This window comes from Rhyacophila brunnea, unplaced genomic scaffold (assembly GCF_057557595.1).
Source record: "Rhyacophila brunnea isolate RB1 unplaced genomic scaffold, BYU_Rbru_1.0 scaffold_21, whole genome shotgun sequence".
NCBI classification, from domain to species: Eukaryota; Metazoa; Arthropoda; class Insecta; order Trichoptera; family Rhyacophilidae; genus Rhyacophila; species Rhyacophila brunnea.
In genome coordinates this window covers 5234273-5255266 of record NW_028232871.1, presented here as the reverse complement: position 1 = coordinate 5255266, position 20994 = coordinate 5234273, and the positions used below count along the sequence as shown (strand labels likewise).

The window sequence follows — 20994 nt, the reverse complement described above, 5'->3', positions numbered from 1 at the left end:
AGAAATATGTATTGACATCTTTAAGACTCATCTTAGGGCTATCACAGGCATCACAGGTATCATTGCTTGGCAAATCAAACCCGAATTAATTTTTTATTTTATTTAATTAAAAATCCATTTTGAATAGCTATATGGCGATAGAGCCACAATTTTGGGTTCATTTATGTGGTTATATTCTTTGAAGAATAAATCAAAAATTTTTGTAATACTTATTTATGTATAACTAGCTGTATCACCCGGCGCTGCCCGGGAGTTACGTAGAGTGCAAGGGATTGAATTAAAAAAAATATATATAATATTTTTGATTTTTATTTTTTTGTACATTTATTGCATTTAAATATCTAAAAAAGTAGTACAAATTCTATTTATTATTATAAAACTGTCCCCAGGGTGCAACGGGTTAAAACTGAAATTCGAGACCCCGACCACGCACTCCGGCTCTGATGCGTCCCCGGGGTGCAACGGGTTAAAACTGAAATTCGGGACTCCGACCACGCACTCCATGCCACTACATACTATTATTGTCCGTGAGTGAAGCATTCCGATCTACGCGTAACACGTCGCCCGCGCCAATCTGGCGGTTATTAACTTTTCTAGTCTAACTTTGCCATTTGACCTCCAATCAAGCTGAAATAAATTCCAATATTTTTTAAATGTACACATTCTAGCGACATTTTCAATAAAAAAATGGGGGTTGCAGCATTAACTTCCGCGTTTCAAGACCTTGTACGCGGCGACTTTTTTTCCGCAAAAACTGTAATTTGAGACTCCAACCACGCACTCTGGCTCGTCAGCCCCCGTCTACGGTCCAAATTTTGTCGAAATCCCACGTGGATTTTTACAAAGAAAAACGAAAATTATAGTATAGATAATACGTACCTACCTAACGTTTGATGGACTTCCGTGTTTATGGAATTATTATAATGGTTTATTAACATTTTTCTTAGACCATAAACATCGTAAAAAGGACACCCGTTGTTCATGCACTAAAGTGAATTGGACTTCAGTGATTTATTAATTAAATATATCGGTTAATTTACTACTTATGGACTTCGGTGTTTCATTAATTTGTGTAATGAAATAAAAGAAAATTTTCTGCATATTTAACTCAGAAACGGTAAAAACTGGACTTCCGTGGTTAATTCTCTAACGTACAGAAATTAATCTGTTATTGGGAAGGTATTATTGGACGGATAATTATTTATGTACCTATTGTTATATTATTTCTATCGCTTTGAATTTTGTTTGATAAATACTGTTTTAAAAAAAATGTATTCAGTTGAAAATGTCCCACTGAGGCGGACGAAACCGGTTTAAAGTAACAATTAAAAGTGGAATAAGTACTACAAAAAAATTGCGTTTTATTAATTATAAACAACAATACGATGCAGTTCCACCATGAATTGACAGTTAACAAAATAAAAGAAAATAAAAATAAAAGAAATGAAAGTATAGGTACCTACATTTCAATATGAAAATTATCTCATTCATACCAAAACAATCAAGCACACTTTTTCATAATACACATATTATAATAATATAAATGTTATTATTTTCAGTTAACTTATCAAACGCTCCGTTTTGTAAAATTCTGCATTTTGAGCACTGATATACTAATAATAATAATGTAACTTAGAAATATTGGTGTTACGCTTGTTGTAACACTGATAACTGCATTGTCCCTTCTTCTCGTTCAGTCCAATTTAATGTCGCATGTAGTTGAATACAACGGAAATGCTGTAGGTAATATAAACTGTAATATAAATAATGTAAATAATGAAAAATGGGGTGGCATTTTGGCGCTGCCTAGGGGAGGCATTTTGTCTAAGGACGTCACTGTACATATTGTTTAAAAAGTTTTTAACGTTCACTACAAAATATCGCACTCATGGTAAAAAAATATTAATTATGATGTGTCGTAAAGCCCATTTTTTGACTGCGGCGCTGACAATTTTTGCATTCCCTCATCTTCCCTGTCACGAGTTCAATTTTTTTTATTACATTTGACAGTCTAAGCTAGTTAAGTATATCTATACCAAAAAATTTAACACACTTTTTTATAATACACATATTATAATAATATAAATATTAGGATATCATATTCAGACTGATACTTCAGATATTTCAGATTTAAAGACTGTTATTATATTTGACAGTCTGAACTAGTTTGGTACTTATATACAAAAACACACCTTTTTTATAATACACTTATAATAATATAAATACGTAATTATTTTCAGTTAACTTATTGAGCGCTCCGGTTCGGAAAATTATTCATTTTGAGCGCTGATATTATGATAATAATGTAACTTAAAAAATATTGGTGTCACGCTTGTTGTAACACTGAAAACTGCATTGTCCCTTCTTCTCGTTCAGTCAAATATCGCATGTAGTTGAATATAACGAAAATGCTGTAGGTAAAATAAACTGTAAACAGAAAAAAAAGATATTAATTACTTAATGAAATATTGACAACTAAAAACAATAACAAGAAAAATTAGTCAAAAATCTAAACGACGTAAAATTGAAAACTTAATATACTAAATTTTAATAATAAATATGACCATAAAATATAATGTAATAATAAGATGTGACCCTGCAACGAATTGAAATTGTATTACATTTTTTTACAATTATAAGTTAATCTTTAAATTTAAAAAAATAAAAAATCTTTTTAATATTTTCAGATACATATTTATTAATTAATACAGTTAAAATTGTAAATTATCAAAAAAAAATCTCAAATTGCAAGCTTCATATTTTTCCGCTAGGTTCTCTGCTGGCATGCCTCTCTCCCTAAAGGCGATGTCTTTACCTACCTGAGGCAATTAGCGGAAAAATACGAAACTTGCAATTTGAGACCTTTTTCTATGATTTACAATAACTTCAACTATTAATTAATAAATATAAACTTATCTGAAAACATAAAAAAGAAAAATACAATTATTATTATTGAAGACCACAAGCAAAAATATCATTCTATATCACATCTGTATCATTTTGAGTAAGTAAATCGATTTTTAATGTTTCAAACTCTGAATAATTATTACAATTGATCTTTCACTATAATTTTCAAATGATTTTTATTTATTATTATATTGCATAATAGGATATTCACTCAAAAATATTATAATTATTATATTTCCTGTTTCTGAAAAAAAATCTTTTTCCAGTCAAGTCATATTTTTGTGGGAAAAAACATTCCATCGCATCTATTCTACACACAAGACTGCATTCAACCGCCACGGCAGCTATCTAGGGTAGGTTTTTATCGTAGTATTAACACTTACTGTCACAGTGAAAACTGTTTACCTTGTTTTAAAATTTACCACAGACAAAAGATTTGCTGTGAAAATACACTACTAACTACAACTAACTTTTTGTAATTGTTACAATAATTGCTAATACTTCGATACAAATCTATCCTAGATAGCTGCCGTAGCGGCTGAAAGCAGTCTTGTGTATAGAATAGATGTGCTGCTGATATGGTCAGATCACTAAAAGGAAACTTTTTATTATACATCCTAGACATTTGCACATTAAAATAATGTATAATCATGACGTCTAGATTAGGGAATCCAATCCCGAGCCAAAATTCTGATCCCGGGATTTCGGGATTACAATTTGACAATTGACAAACCGGGATTGGTATTTTTTCCATTGTTAATATAAAATTTTTATATTTACACATAACATTGATAAAATCGGTCAAAAATAAATCTAGTATAATTTATAATATTTAAGACATTTATTGTTAATATTGTATATCTACGTTCAATCTTGGAAATACATAAGTTTAATGGGGTAAATAATATTAAATATATAATATATATAAATAATAATGCGAATTAATACGAGATTGCTGTTTCTGATAGTAAAGACTTAATGAATGGTTTAGCGAGATTTAAAATAGTAAAGCAAATAATCATGGCGTACTTATGGCCTTTCCGCTTCATAAATCTAATTAGTCAGCCAAATATGAAACTGCCGTAAAACGTATGAGATCATGGTGGAATTACTTTGTTAAAAGTGCGAAGAATTTTTTTTTTCCAATCTTTCTCATTTTTAATAATTTATGTGAAAAAATAAAATGAATCGGCAACTTACACATGGGTATAAATATAAATGAAATTTCATTCAAACTCAGTTTATTTCTAATGTAGCTATTTTTTATTAAAAGTATTTTTTCTGTTATATTTTCGCTTTTATTTTATGTTCCATAAAAATTGATAAAAAAAATCAATCCCAAAATCCCGGGATTATATTTATCAATCCCGGGATTCATAGGTATCGAAAATAGCTCGGGATTCCGGGATTGGAATCCCTAGTCTAGATGTACTTTATTCCAAAAGTGTATTTATGAACCTGTGTATATAAAAATCTATTTATAACTTTGTTACTTTGTCTGATTTCAATATTTCATAGAGTGACTTTTGTGAGATTTAAAAATAGAGAGAAGCCCTTTTACTTTTAACCTTCTCAATTACCAATTTTTATTTAAGTACTTACTCAGGTATACTGATACGATTGTTATTGTAAAATAACCTTCATCGTTTACATAGGGGTTAACAGATGAGATCAAGATGACTCCAGCGTACATTCCGATGAGAAAGATAATAATAGTCATAAGGGTTGTCAATATCATCCACCATTTAAATAAGCTTGTTTTACCCTGAAAATCAAGAAAATAATACATTATTCTACTTTTATCACTAAAGTGGCAGACTAACGGCTGCTGAGGCACGAGGCACTGATTGTTTTAGAGACCCCCAGAAAAAAAACACAAACCATAAATTCCAACAATGTACGTCTTTTCTAGTCACATCCTGTAAGAGGCTGTAAGTAACTAAACGTAAATATTATTAAAGATGTTCTGTGCATGTACGTATCTGTTTACGTGGATGTAAGCCCCTTTGATGTTAGTTGCAGAGATTTTGTTATTCACCTTTTCAAGATTTTAGTTTAATTTAAAAATATTTGTATAATTGCTTTGAACTGGTTCAAAGTCCCCTTCTAAATCTTATCGATTAAATCTAAATCGATTACGTTATTTGCGTCAAAGAAAATTGTCACTGTGAGTAGCACACTTATCGCAAATATACGTTTATAGGTCTTTGAACCGTTATTTTTTTCGTTTCGGTCTTCGTTCAGTTCCAAGTGATAGTTTTACACCTTCGACAACTGAAGTGGGGAGTAAGATCATGTTAACGCGTGTGTTTGAACATGTACTGAAACGAAAAAATATATTGGTTTTTGTTACGACAAAATATATAATGGTTCAGTTCCGGTTCGAAGCCGTGGTTTTCATATTGCTGTATTAGGTACTGTAATTATTGTACGACGCAATGCACACGGACATTCGACTCGACATCGACATATTAACCCCAACTCATAAATTCCAACAATGCCTGCATTCACTTGTCTACTACGCGACATAATACGTGAAAACGTCAAAAAGAACAAATGTCAAAAAATTCAAACCTGATAAATGTCATTTTACACAATTATTAACATAATAATGACGAAACAGTAATTAGGTATCGGTGCTAGAGAAAGATATGTCTTTTTTGCATTGTTGGAATGGTTTTACAGAAAAATTACAGAAGGCTGGAAGAATATTTATAATAGTTGAAAGTTCTGACATTTTATACATACCTTATAGATGCCTATCATCAGAAGTAACGCCAGTACTATTCCAAAGATTGACGTAATTAACATTTCTATGACTTCTATTTCGATCCTACTCAATACTCCGATATACAAATCTGCGAGTATTGCTGCATAGACTAATGCAATAATGGAACATACCTGAAATTAAAAAAAAATATATATAATTATATTTATTATGTATATGAAGTCTACTGTATTTTAAGTATAAAGGTCCATTCAATCCATCGAAAGTCAGCCAATATCTAATCGGATTGTAAATATCATAAAAGAAAGGTAAAAACAGTAATAAATTAATGTCTTTCTCAGATATTTATTAGAGTTATTCTCAGTACGGCTACCAAATTTAAACACAATTATTATGTAATATCATCAGTAGCCTGATGATGAGTACCTCTGCTACACGGAAGTAGATTGGAACATGTATTTGTCTGAGAGCAATTGACCACATTCCAATGTACTTCCATGTAGCAGAGGTACTCAGCATTTACCCACTAACCAAATATTTTTTCCAAAATTGATTTTTTTACCCAGTCTCTCAAAAGGTTACCGACCACTGATGTAGAGAGTTTTTTTTACTTTTTAAAATTAAATTAAGCCCTAAATCCAAGTCATATTAAATAATAGTCAAAAATATTCATTTATTTATTAAATAACTAAAATTATGCCATTAAACCAAACACAATTTTAGATATTTTATTTATATTCACTTATGAACATATATTTGGTTAAAAATATAAATTAATAATTTAAGAAATACAATATATTAGTAATAAAAATAAATAAAATATAAAAATATATGTCGGAAGTTGAATTCGAACTCACGCCTGCAGAACTTCAATTCAAAATTATTGCAGCCTTAGACCTCTAGGCCACCGTGCTTGTCACGATGATGTGAAAAATTGTAATAAAATAGTAATGGTAACATTTCTGCGTTACATTCGAATTTATGCACACAATTATAATATCACGTCAAGCGGTTAAACATAATATACATGTTAAAAATATATAAAAAGGATTTACCATATTCAACCAGGCAATCACTAGTGCACCCGACTTCAAGTCGCAGCCACAACAGCAAATATTCACGCGCGGTATCTTCATTTTGCTGACGAATATATTGTAATTCTGAAGATTATAAAATCTGAAATTGAGAAACATTTTGAATAAGTATAAAAATTTCAATTAACTAAAACTCATATTACATGGCAGCTGATTCTTAGGCCAATCGACTGCAATGATCACATCCGATCGTTGCAGAGACTTTCTTCTATACGTCAGTTGAAGCATGGTCTAAAAAGATCGTGGCTAGGCGATTCGCGGATTGTGCAAATGACGCGTGCCGAACGAAATATAATTTGTCATATAAATCCAACATGCGTCCATTTAATGTTCTGTTTATTGTTCTATTAGTAACAATAATAATATATTCATTGACATGTTTTCTTTTTCAAGTAAATGGGTAACGTTTTTTAGTCTTTTTTACACGGTTTAAGAATTAATACCACCGTCGCCATCACGAAACAAATTGACGTGTTCACGGCTCGACTTTCACTCTCCAATTGCCAGCGAGTCCAAAATTTCGTCGCACCTATAGTTGAAAATTATTTGCCGTTTCACTGAAGTATGAAGTTGTTTCTTGGAGACATGACGAATTCATCGCTTGAAATGGAAAAAATACGAACCGGAGCGACCGATAATTTCTCAAAAATATTCACCTAATTTATGCAATTGTATACGTTTTGACGTATCAATGACAAGCTGCGAAAAATGTATTGCGTCGCATGGAGAAGTTAACATGATATTTTCAACATTCGATATCAGATTCTTTGAAAGTGTTGAAAGTGTTTGAAAGAAATGTATTCAACTCGACTGGAAAATCTTGAGGGTACATTCGAACTTTGTTATTACGAGGAAGATGGGACCGACTTAATTTGCTCGTTATAAGCATTACTCGTTATATAATTTTTTTTGCGCCGTTCTATTTAAGCATAGAACATAAAAAAATCTGAAAACCATCGTAAAAATCCCCGAAACAAGCATGGCATTCATAAACTACAAAAGAAGTTGTTTATTATAATGAAGTACTGAGCCGCCGGCGCTGGTAGGTACCTATTGATTTCACAAAGCTTGGATTTTTTACATGCAATTTCAACCATATGCGTGGATACTTTTTCAATGTTGTCGGCGAAAACACCAATTAGGTACTTAAACACTTACTAGTGTCATAAACGTAATCCAATCCCGGCGGCATCGGTTTAGTTAACTGCCCAGTCGGATTTTATTGCTTAGGGTCGAAAATGTTGTTTTTAAACGATCGACACATCAACAGTTTTGCAGGCTTGGTATACCCAAGAAGTAGCTGGTTATAAAAGTGAATAAATGTAAGTATGGAGAAAATCATAAACTAAAATGTCAACGAATGTTTCCTCATTACATCCGAGATCTCGCTATTTCCGTGATCATAATAACCAAGTTCGGCTGTATTTATAAATCCAAGTGAAAGACCCAAAAAAAATCCAAATGTCAGACAATGAAATCAACAAAAGTGGGTTTTACGCATGATATTCGTGGGGTCTTAAAAATCCCTCCGCGTAATAAAAATATAATATTACCTATAGGATTAATGACAGTAGAAACGAAAGAATTGACAATCCTCGAATAAAAATATTTATATACATTAATCAACTACTTTTTTGGACATGCCTATATATTACTGTAGTTTAAAATTTAGTTATTTTATTTTGCTACCGATTTTAGGTATGTGTAAATACAAACTCTGCTTATATTACAAGTATCTATCTAAATGTCCCTGATAATTTATTATTTGAAAAAAAAAGAAAGCATCAGTTATATGTAGATTGTAGAACTAGACTGCGATTGGTGATGACAATTGGCAGGGCAATGGTTGTATTTAAATATGGCATTTTAACTCACTTGGTATCCTTTTTACTGTTCACTGTATTTTTCACGGTTCTTTCTGTATTTCTCACTATATAATTTACTTTATAACGTGTTTAAATGCAAACTAAATGTCATGTTGTGAACAGGTTGAATTGATGACGATGCGTCAAAATAAATGAATTTATATTGAAATGAATATTATATTATATAAAATGACCTACGAGTATGACCGTATTATTTATCATTCAACCTCTATCACCTCTCGAGTGTGTAAATAAGTGTTTATCAAATGAAGATTCGCTGAGAAGTCCTTGGTAGGGATTGCAATACCGGTATTTCAAAACCGGTATTCCAGTATTTATCAATACCGAAATACCGGTTTTAAAAATCCAAAATACCGAAATTTTCGGTATTAAGAAAGCACACTCGTTCACGTTTCTGAAAATAAACTATAAGTTATATGCTGCTAAAATGTATTGAGTGAATCCAACAGAGATAAAAAAATAATAATACAAATTTCATCAAATATATTTATATAATTGTCACGATTAGGGATTCCAATCCCGGGATCCCGGATCCCGGAATCCCGGGATCCCGAGCTATTTTCGATACCTATGAATCCCGGGATTGAAAAACATAATCCCGAAACTTTCGGGATTGTTTTTTTATCAATTTTTATGGAAAATAAAATAAAAACGAAAATATAACAGAAATTTTTTTTTTAATAACAAATAACTACATTAAAAATTAACTGAGTTTGAATGAATTTTGATTTATACCCATGTGTAAGTTGCCGATTCATTTTATTTTTTCACATAAATTAATAAAAATAAGAAAGATTGGAAAAAACAATGCTTCGCATTATTAACAAAGTAATTCCACATACGTTTTACGGCAGTTTCATATTTGGCTGACTAATTAGATTTATGAAGCGGAAAGGCAATAAGTACACCATGATTTGCTTTACTATTTTAAATCTCGCGAACCCATTCATTAAGTCTTATCATATCTTATATTATCAGAAACAGCAATCTCATATTAAATTCACATTATTATTTATTTTTCAATAATATTTACTCCATTAAACTTATTTATTTCCAAGATTGAACGTATACAATATTAACAATAAATGTCTTAAATAGTATAAATTATACTAGATTTATTTTTGACCGATTTTATCAATGTTATTTGTAAATATAAAAATTTTATATTAACATTGGAAAAAAATGCCAATCCCGGGACCAGTCCCGGGATCCCGGGATTGTCAAATTGTAATCTCGAAATCCCGGGATTAAAATTTTGGCTCGGGATTGGATTCCCTAGTCACGATGAATTATCATAATATTATTTCGGAATAGAAAACATCCGTGACAAAAATGTTCAATTATTCTATAATTATTGATGACTGTACAAGCGTTGAATTTAAGAAGCTTTTCCTGCAGCTGGACTCATTTTCACTTAATGAACTTTGAGGGCTTTAGTTAAAATTATCAATATAGTCAAATTATTTGTAAAAAAAATCACTAGTTCTACGATTATGATCAATACATAGTTTTAAATGTCAACATAATAAATCTAGGTACCTATGTAGGTGACATTTTAACTTACGAGTTTGGATCTTATTTTTGAATGGTAGGAAATCAATCCTCAGTATTATACAGTTGGCAAAGTAAAATTATATGCGTACCTAGTCCATTTCGAAAAATATTCGTAATAATTAACTTTTAGTTTTATAAGACAGAGGATGGTAGTGGGGTTCAGACAATCTAGTAGGTGCCATTGATTTTCATATTTACCCTAACTTTTCCGGGTACATTACTCATGCCTAGACACTCCACACTTTGAGTCTAACGATGAACATCCTGCCTGCAGTTTATTATGGGTGCTCACGAGTTATTGTGAACTCGCATCTACAAGTAGTTAACTAATGGATGAAGTCTAATGGTCATAATTATTAGTATGTTTACTGTCCTTTTGTGTCGATTGATATCTGAAATGATTACCTACGACTGCCAATGGTCTTCCACTGATACAGGCTTTGCGTGCGGTAGAATGCCGAGTGAAAAGGGAACAACACGTTAAGTAGGTTGCCCGACAGCCAAATCACCCAGGTCACGATCCTCAGTCATGAAGTCCTAACAAATGAAGAAGAAGACGAAGTAGATCTTCCATCTATCTGTATGTCACCGTACCTGTATCTATGCGAGGAAACAAAACTACCACTACAACTACACGGTGCTTTTAAAGTACACCTGTAATGTAATGTAATTCTGATTTACCTATACCAATAAATGTATAAATTTCGACGTGGTTACACGTGCTGTACGCATACCTACTAGTTTTTTTTGTGTTTTTGAATTATTACTGCGTACCTACATTATTTTTTTTTTGATTTTTACCGAGGCTTTGACTACGACTCGCTGTCATATCGCCTCTTCTCTTCTAGAAGGTGATCCGTCGATCAGGTCCTCACTCCTATTCTGTTAAATAGCTTTAAAATTTTGCCTAGCTCTTCCATCTTACCCACCGCCAGGACATCCTTCAATTCGTCGACATTCTCATAGATATCCGCAATTCGCAGCTGTACTCTGTGAAGTTCATATTTAGGGCATTGTAGTGCTATATGTACAATGTCCTCTAAAACATGACATTCATCGCAGAGTTGCGATTTGCTTCTTCCCATGAGGACATCAAATCTTTTTCCCGTTGTGTGCCCTGTTCTTAGCCTCAGTATTAACTCAAGCTCATTCCTCGTCAAAGGAGACTCTACAAACCAGGGCACCTCTAGTGGTGATGGTAGAATATACTTACTCCATTTCCCCTTTTCTAGTACCTACATTTGTTTTTTTGTATTTACAGCAACTTTGAGAGAAAATACATGGACAAGTTAATTAAGATTTCACAGATTCACAGCAGTTTAATGTTCTCTTCCTGAAGTTGCTGATAGAGAGACAAGTCTAAAAAAGTCTGGTTAAATTGTAACTCTGCATAGGCATTTTCTCGTGACTAATTTTTATGTTATACTTACGATTACTAATGTATAAACGATATTATATATTCCGTAGCACTTTGAAATATGCAATTTTGGTATGCTTTTCAGTAGCCTAGACCAGGGGTCGACAAACCGTGGCTCGCGAGCCACATGCGGCTCTTTGGGTATTGGCGTGCGGCTCTTTGCCAAATTCCCAATTCACATTTTTTACAAAAAAAGGTATAATTGTTGTCGTTTTAAATCTGCCCATTGCAAAAGTCGACAAATTAAATTTTTCTCCATTTCATATTGACACGAGCACTTTTGAAATAGATTTTTGTTGGTGGATTTAGCAAGCAAAGAGTTATGTAGTTCCATATTTGTAGGTATTGCACCAAAATTTAGGATTTTGAGAGAGAAGAATGCTATTTAATTTCACAACACAGTGGAGCGCTTTTTAATATATGGTATAGCTTATCACACTTGAATGGTCAAAAACATAACTTATAATAAGTATCTAGAATTATCTTCAAATGTGTTAATCTTGCTCATTTTTTGAATAATAAAATGCCTAATTCTTGTTAAATTTGGGATCACAGAGATTATCAATATAATTTTTTATCGTACATATTTTACTAAAATTATCTCGTCATAAATTATACTAATGGTTTTATAAATGCGTTTAAAAATTAATAAATGTAAAAAATCTTAGCACCACTGCACAGTTATGTACCGAAATATGACTATATTCTAAAACATTAGAGCGAGAGGTTTAAAAGAATACTATTTTATGTAATCAAAATACTTTATGCAGTCATCAAATGTTTAAAATAAATATAAAGAATAACAAGGCTTCAAAATTATATAAATAGATTATCTACAACGTTTAAGGTATGTCCAGGATCATGCTTTGAAAATAGAGCAAAAGCTCCATTTTGACCTACGCTGAGCATGTACTCCCTTAAGAACAATTACAATAATTGCGTCATAGATTAATGTATTATTTTCTAAATTTTACATAGGTACATTTTTGTAATTATTGTAGGTAAAAAAATTTACACAGATGGTTTAAATTTAATATACATACCTACATGAGTGATTGACTAACAACACATTCGTTATCAAAAGAACAATTAATCATCAAATTAAATCAACAGACACCATTATCACAGAGCTGCTAACTAATTAGAGACGGCATAATATGTGCATAAAGTAAAACGTGCCACCAGAGATGCCTCTTTTCCCACTAGGATAAAATCAGTCTCCCAAACAAATGGACCAGAACGCACCGGAACGCAGCTCTGGATTATGAAATCCCCGAAATTATTATCGCTCTGTCTCATGAAAAATTAAATATTGCGTTCCGGTTCATGAACTAAAAACTATTGAGTTCACTTAATTTATACCCACATTTGAATATGAAAATTATCGCACTCATGTTATACCACTCATACCAAAACAATCCAGCACACTTTTTCATAATACACATATTATAATAATATTATTTTCAGTTAACTTATCAAGCGCTCCGTTTTGTAAAATTGTCCATTTTGAGCGCTGATACAATAATAATAATAATAATAATGTAACGTAAAATATTGGTGTTACGCTTGTTGTAACACTGAAAACTGCATTGTCCCTTCTTCTCGTTCAGTCAAATTTCGCATGTAGTTGAATACAACAAAAATGCTGTAGGCAACATAAACTGTAAACAAAAAGAAGATATTCATTAAAGAAATTATGACAACTTAAATCAATAACAAGAAAAATATTTTTACAAATTTATTAAACAATTAAAAAAATCTGTTTATTAAAATGTAATTAAATAAGTTCTCTCGAATGTAAGTTTGTGACGTTTAAAAAAAACCACAACCGTCCTGCACATATCACAGGACCCTACATTTAGTGTGAAGCATCAGCATTTTTTTGATGACTGGAAATGTCAAATAAAATAATAAACTAGTACAATAAAATCGTGTATATTTTTACTTAAGTATATAGAATCAAACTTTGGAATAGTGAAAATAATGCCGCTCGGTTCGCTTGCTCCGCGCTGGTCCGTTTCGGTTCATTTCGAGTACTTATTTGGTATAGCAAAAATCATTAGTTGACACATACGGTGGCGGATAAACGCGATTTTCTCTCTCGATTAACATAACGCTTTGATAATTGGGATCGATTATAATGCGTTGGCACTCAAACTCAAGCGTAGTGTAGCACAAATTAAATATGTGTCCCTATAGGGTAGTCAGGAACCAGGGTAGTGAATAGGTATAATAATACATGTCTCTTAAATCAACAAAATATAAACTCATTTATTCTGAGAATGTACTACGTGAGAACATTCTACTGAAATCGATCATGTTCAACGAATTTGTTTGTTATCAAGTTATCATTTATCAACAAGTTCAAAAATATTATTACATAATTTAGGCGGGAGAGTAAAATATTTTGTGATGTTGGATTTAAAATATATACAAGATAAAAAGAACTTTTTATATACCACGTTTTTAAATTTTCTATTGAATCATATAAACATGAACTATGTATTAATAAATACTTTTTTTTGTACTTAATAGAAATACTGAATAAATGTAGAATACTGAAATGTCATTTTGACATTTCATATTGATTTCCTTAGTAACGCACGTGTGTATATATTAATAATTTAGTTGCTAGGACCCCCTTAGCAACCAATAATAGTGTTTTACTTTTTACATTTTTTTCCCGAAATAACTTTCCATACAAAACAGAATTAACTGAAAATGAATTCAATTCTCCTTAAAGATGGCTAAAAGTATTAAAAGAATGGATTGTCATCGTGTTCTGATATAATATTCTAAAAGTTTCAATGTCTATCGAGTCGGGAAGTTAGTTAAAAATCGATTTCAAGAATTGGACTAACAAGAATACGAGCTAATAAAAACGTGGTAAAAATACCGAAATTGGCATGACAATTCTTGTTGTATAATATTTTTATTTCCATGTTGTGAATGTCTTGCAATGTTCGCTGATGTCGTAAATAAATTTGAACTTATTACCACAAGTAATAGGTACAAAATAATATTATTAATACCTTATCCAAAAGGGCGTGAATAAATAAATTGAGTATAAACAAAGCAAAAGGGCTTCTCTCCATCACTTACACATTGAGATATTATGCGCATACAAATAATGACATAGTTCTGAGAGGATAGGATTTATATTATAATAATAGTTTAGTTAGACTGAGGTGAACGTTACTACGTGTGCAGTGGTGATATGACTCTAGGAGTAACGAGGAGATGATAGCGCAAGCCAAGCAGCCTCTCATCACACTGAGAGTGAAGAGACGACATTGGACCTGGCTCGGCCATGTGCTGCGGACGCCTGAAGAGAACTTCAAGACAACCGGATTCCGGCGTCTTGGAAGACCACTAATAATGCTATCTACAGAGTGTATACGGGTGAGCTGCGGTGTGCTGGCATCACTTGGAATGACGCGAGAAGACGACAGGGGTTCTTGGAGGTGGTGTCCATATACTCCAGCTAAGAGGTGGAAATGGCTGAAGACTAAGAAGATACTGAGTTGCTTTGGCGATAGGTTAAATTATAAATAACTGTTACTTTTGAATATTTCAGGGAATGACTTTTGTAAGTTTCAAAAATAGAGTGAAACCCTTTAACTTTTGCCGTTCTCGATTAAGATTTTTTATTTAGGTACTTACTCAGGTCCACTAATACGACTGTTATCATAAAATAACCTTCTGGGATTGCATAGCTTTTACCCGATGTGATCAAGATGACTCCAGCGTACGATCCGTTGAAAAAGATAAAAAGAGTCATTATGGTTGTCAATATCATCCACCATTTAAATAAGCTTGTTTTACCCTGAAAATCAAGAAAATAATGCATTATTGTAAGTATTTTGATCACTAACCAGTGGCGGACTTACGGCTGCGGAGGCTCGAGGCACTGAGTGATTTTGAGACCCCCCGAAAAAAAACACAAACCATAAATTCTAACAATGTACGTCTTTTCTAGTCACATCATGTAAGTAACTAAACTTAAATATTATTAAAGATGTTCTGTGCACGTACGTATCTGTGGATGTATGCGTGGGTTATTCACCATTTCAAGATTTTAGTTTAATTTAATAATAATTGAGCGTAGTTATGCACAAAGCAACCAAGCCACAATTTTGAAAAAAATGAGTTATTGTGATTTCCATAATCTCACACGTTTGTTTTACGTTCTGCACAAATCAGCCAAGCTGCTGTCATACAAACATATCATATAAGTAAATGCGTTTTAAAGATTTTGCAAATCGCAGAGTATGACATTTTGGATTTGCATAAAGCAACCAAGCTGCTGTCATACAAAAATGTCTTATAAATGCTTTCTAAAAATATGCAATATTCGTTCTGCAAAAAGCAGCCAATTGATAATATTATGTACTTACGTAAATTTTTAAAATCGTGACTAATGTGTGTTATTCTACATTCAATTAATAAACATTATTTTCTCAATTACATTATGTGTTTTTCATTTTATTATATATAATATAATATACAGATTTTTCATATAAAAAATAGTGCCAGGCAGCTAAATATTGATGTATAATTTACAAGTTTATCGAATTATTTTCAGAATTTTGAAATTCCCATAATAATTTAGTAACTTAGAAGGCTATTTTTAAAGAAAATAATCAAAAATAAAGACTTTTCTCACAAAAATAAGAGATGGCTGCATTCTGCAGAATGCACATTCTAAAAAAATCATTTTACTCAAAACACCTGGACTGCTAAAACACTAAAATTTCATAGATTATATGCTTTTATCTCTTCAAAAGTTATACAAAATCATATATATATAATATCTATCATTCAAAAAGTATACACAGTATACAGAGGCTTTGCTGATTTAAAGAAACACAATTTACATAAAAGTGCTTCTATCTCTGTTTGAGGTTTGTGTGGCTCGGCTGCTTTGTGCATAACTACGCTCAATTGTATAACTGATTCGAACTGTTTCGAAGTACCCTTCTAAATCTTCTGTTGAATCGATTGCGTCATTTGCGTCAAATAAAATTGCCACTGTGAGTAGCACTCTTCTCTCAAATATACGTGTATAGTTTTCCTATTATACTTGTGTCAACTGTAAGGTGCAACGCACACTGACATTCGACTCGACACCGACATAAACTCATTATTCCAACAACGTTGCATTCACTCCGGCGCGACATAATTTGTGAAAACGTCGAAAAGAACAACTGTCAAAAAATTCAAACCTGTCATTGTACAAAAATATCAACATAATATTGACGAAACAGTAATTAGTATTGGTACTAAAGAAGGATATTTTTGTGTTGCATTGTTGGAACAGTTTTACAGAAGAATTACAGAAGCCTGGAAGAATATTTACAATAGTTAAAATTGTTTAAAATTGTATACAAACCTTATAGATGCCTATCATCAGAAGTAACGCTAGTACTATTCCAACGGTTGACGAAATTAATATTTCTATGATTTCTATTTCGATCATACTAAATACTCTGATATGTATTTCTGCGAGCATTGCTGAGTGGAATAGTGCAAAAATGGAACATACCTGAAATTACAATATGTATATAAGTATCTATAATTTATATAATTATAGGTATAATATTATGTCGATGAAGTATACTTTATTTTAAATATCAAGGTACATTCAATCCATCAGAAGTCGGCCAATATCTAATTGGATTGTAAACATGGTGAAATAAAGGTAAAAATAATAATTAAAAAATTGGCTTAAATTTAGTTTGCTTCTAAAGTTTGTAATATATAAAGATTTTAAAATTAAATGACATTATTTATAACTTATAATATTATTAATTAACTATTTCTTTTATTCAACGAATAATTCACAAGATTTAAGAATGTACCATTCTAATTATTGTACATAGATAATTTCGAAAAACACTTCTGAGAAAATAATATATTATAACTAATAGAAAAAATCTGTTTGAAAAAAGTAAGACACCCGGCAGGAATTGAACCTGCATCTCTTGGGTTTACGCCCCATCCGCGCATTGTACACTATGCTACTAGGTGACATACTAATTACGACACATTTTTACTATTGGCCTTTTAATACCTGTTCATCAGCGCTCTTCGAAATCAAGCTACTTTGGCAATCGATTTTCGTTTATTAAATCATACTTCGATTAATATAAAACCAATAATACTACTTATAAATAATAATACTAAGTACTTCGATTACTAACCGACGTCACGGATCTTTCCAATATTTTATGATGTAACTTACTCGAACTTGCTAATAATTTTTTGATTAGCTATTTCTTCTATTCAACGAATAATTCACAAGATTTAAGAATTTACCATTCTAATTATTGAACATACATAATTTTGAAAAACACTTCTTAGAATCTTCTATGTTATATTAGGGTTTCCTTTAAAATTATTAATTTATGACGATTTAACGATTATATTCAACTTAATTTTAAAATTTGTAAAAATTGCTATATCTCGTAGTCAACCCTGATCATATTTCTATGAGTCAGCCTGATAATGGTGGCTCTATGGAATTAGATTTTTAGAAGATGGCACCTTTTGGCGATGTTAATATCTAGATGAAGTCTACTGTATTTTACAACGTTTTTATTAGCTCATATTCTTATTTGTCCGGTGGTTGTTTATCCGGTACAAATCTTGCAATCAATTTTTAACTAACTTCCCGACTAGCTAGACATTTGAAACTTTTAGAATATATCAGAACACGATGCCAATGCATTCTTTTAAGTAGCCATATTTAAGTAGAATTGAATTAATTTTCAGTTAATTCTCTTTTGTATGAAAAGTCATTTCGGAAGAAATCCGTAATCCAATCCGCTATTATTGGTTACTAAGGGGGTGGTCCTAGCAACTTAATTATTAATATATACGTGCGTTACTACTGAAATCAAAATGATATTTCAGTATTCTATATTTGTTTGTTTGTTGCAAAATAGCAAAAAAATGATTTGTTAACAATTGCCTTATTTGTCCTAAATTATTAATACATAGAATTGTCAAGTTTATAATATGATTCAACAGAAAATTTAAAAACGTGGTAAGTATATAAAAAGTTCTTTTTTTCTTGTAATTTACGTATTTAGGTCCATTCAATATATCGGAAGTTCATTCAAGTCATGGAAGTCATTCAATAGATTGTAGACCTAAAGTAACGAAATGTGAAAATAATTAAAAAAAAATATATATTATATACTAAGGAATTACCATATCCAACCAGGCAATAATCAGTGAGCCCGACCTCAAGTCACAACCACAGCAGCAAATATTCACGCGCGGTACCTTCATTTTGCTGACTAGTATATTGTAATTCTGAAGATTATAAAATCTGAAATTGAGAAACATTTTCTATATAAAAAAATTCTGTTAACTAAAACTCAAATTACATTGCAGATTCTCGGGGCAACTTATAAATAAAAAAGGATTTCAAGTTATAAACATTTATATTTTTATAAAAATCGATGTTTTTAAAATAAATATAAAAAATATTAAAACTATGAATTAGTCAAAAATCTCTACGTCAAAACATAGAAAACTTAATAAACTAAATTAAACTAAAATATATGTAATAATAACGTAACTGTGGACATAAATATGTAACAAATTCAGATTTTTTTTACTTTTTGACTAAAAAAAATATTTTTTTTTAATGTTTTCAGATACATATTTATTAATTAATAGAGTTGAAATTGTAAATTATCAAAAAATGTCTCAAATTGCAAGCTTCGAATTTTTCTGTTATGTGTCCCTGGTAGGTACAAGCCTCCCCCTTAAGTACTTTTCCCGTCAAAATCGCACTATTTAGTATTAAACTATAATATTCATGTCTAAATAAAACACTTAAAAATACGCAATAGAACCATCGGAATATAAGGTAAAGACGGAAGAAAATAGATAGGTAACTAAATTAGAATGACAATCATATCGTATATATTTATATAGTTTTAATATTCAATTATTTAAAACCAATAAAGGCATCACACAAAATTCGTATTGAATCTAATTGGAATATTACTGTTTGCAAACTAGCGCCACATTTTGTAACTTACCTAGATACTGCTTTTGTATGTTTATATTATGTTCTCTTTTTATATTTAAATTTTTATGGATTATATTTTTTTTCTTCTTTATAATAATGTTTCATGTCATGTTGTGAACGTCTTTAACTTATAATTTTTAATGTCCACATTATGTCAAAACATAAATTGAATTGAATATACTCCACGGTGAAAATGTTCAACGAACAACTCGTTTGGGGACTATGGTTCACGAAGAAGTGTCGTACGTTCAATTGTATACGTACAAATTTCCGGACACGTATTTTGATGCATCAATGACAAGCTGCCAAAAATGTATTGCGTCGCATGGAGAAGTTAACATATTATTATTTTTACATTCAATATCTTTGAAAGTTTCAAAAAACTTCATACAAAATGTATTCAACTTAATCGGAAAATCTTGAGGGTACTTATAAATCGAAGTGAAAATGTCAGACAATGAAATCAAGAAAAGTGGCGTTTACGCATGATATTTGTGGGTTCTTGAAAATCCCTCGGCGTAATAATAATATAATGTAGGATCAATGACAGTAGAAACGAAAAAATTGACAATTCTCGATTAAAAATAGTAACATACTTTCTTGAACTATCGTTTTTGGGCATGCCTACATATTATTCTAGTTTGTTATTTTATTTTGCTACCGATTTTAGGTATGTGTAAATACAAATACCTACTGCCAACATTACAAGTACCATCTATCTACATGTCCCTGATAATTTATTATTTGAAAAATCGAAAGCATCAGTTATATTATGTACATTGTAGAACTAGCCTGCGATTGGTGATGACAATTATTGGCAGGGCAATTGTTGTATTTAAAAAGGGTATTGTAACTCACTTGGTATTTTCTTCACAGATCACTGTATTTTTCACGGCTAAATCTGTATTTCTTACAGTATAATCTACTTTATAACGTGTTTAAATAGGGGAAAAAACTTAAGACAATAATTTGTAATATTCAAAATGTGTTTAGTAAAATAAATAAATTTATATTGAAATGAACGCTCGTCAACAGCTAATATATTATAAAAATGACCTATGACTATATTATTTATCATTCAAAATTGACCTTTCGAGTGAGTAGTTCAGCGTTTCTCAAATGAAGTTTCGCGAAGTCATTGTGTTCCACGAAAAAGCATATTTTTTTTAAATATATATCTATTAAAAGTTTAAAATATTGTATCTGCGTGCATGTCTGGAGACCGGGACTCATGCTAGGTTGCTTTTAGTGGCCAACTTGTGCACTAATTGCATTTGTAATTGTTATCCAGAACCTGCACGTCGACTGTATATAAATACACCTACCAAGCTAAATACTAAGAAACGCTTGTAAAATGTTAA

General features: G+C 31.2%; 2 protein-coding genes across 2 annotated transcripts; both read right to left on the bottom strand.

The window, feature by feature from the left end:
• Positions 1–295: 295 nt before the first annotated feature.
• On the bottom strand, positions 296–8760 carry LOC147070632 (uncharacterized). Its single transcript, XM_085948904.1, has 5 exons — positions 8605–8760; positions 6691–6811; positions 5656–5808; positions 4510–4672; positions 296–2427 (listed from the first exon to the last, which is right to left on the bottom strand). The coding sequence occupies exons 2-5, from the start codon at positions 6769–6771 to the stop codon at positions 2327–2329; spliced, it is 498 nt and encodes a 165-aa protein (XP_085805030.1). The 5' UTR covers positions 6772–6811; positions 8605–8760; the 3' UTR covers positions 296–2326.
• A 3574-nt stretch (positions 8761–12334) lies between these two features.
• On the bottom strand, positions 12335–20647 carry LOC147070631 (uncharacterized). Its single transcript, XM_085948711.1, has 5 exons — positions 20492–20647; positions 18802–18922; positions 16979–17131; positions 15250–15412; positions 12335–13247 (listed from the first exon to the last, which is right to left on the bottom strand). Exons 2-5 carry the CDS (start codon positions 18880–18882, stop codon positions 13147–13149), a joined length of 498 nt encoding a protein of 165 aa, XP_085804837.1. The 5' UTR covers positions 18883–18922; positions 20492–20647; the 3' UTR covers positions 12335–13146.
• Positions 20648–20994: the final 347 nt, after the last annotated feature.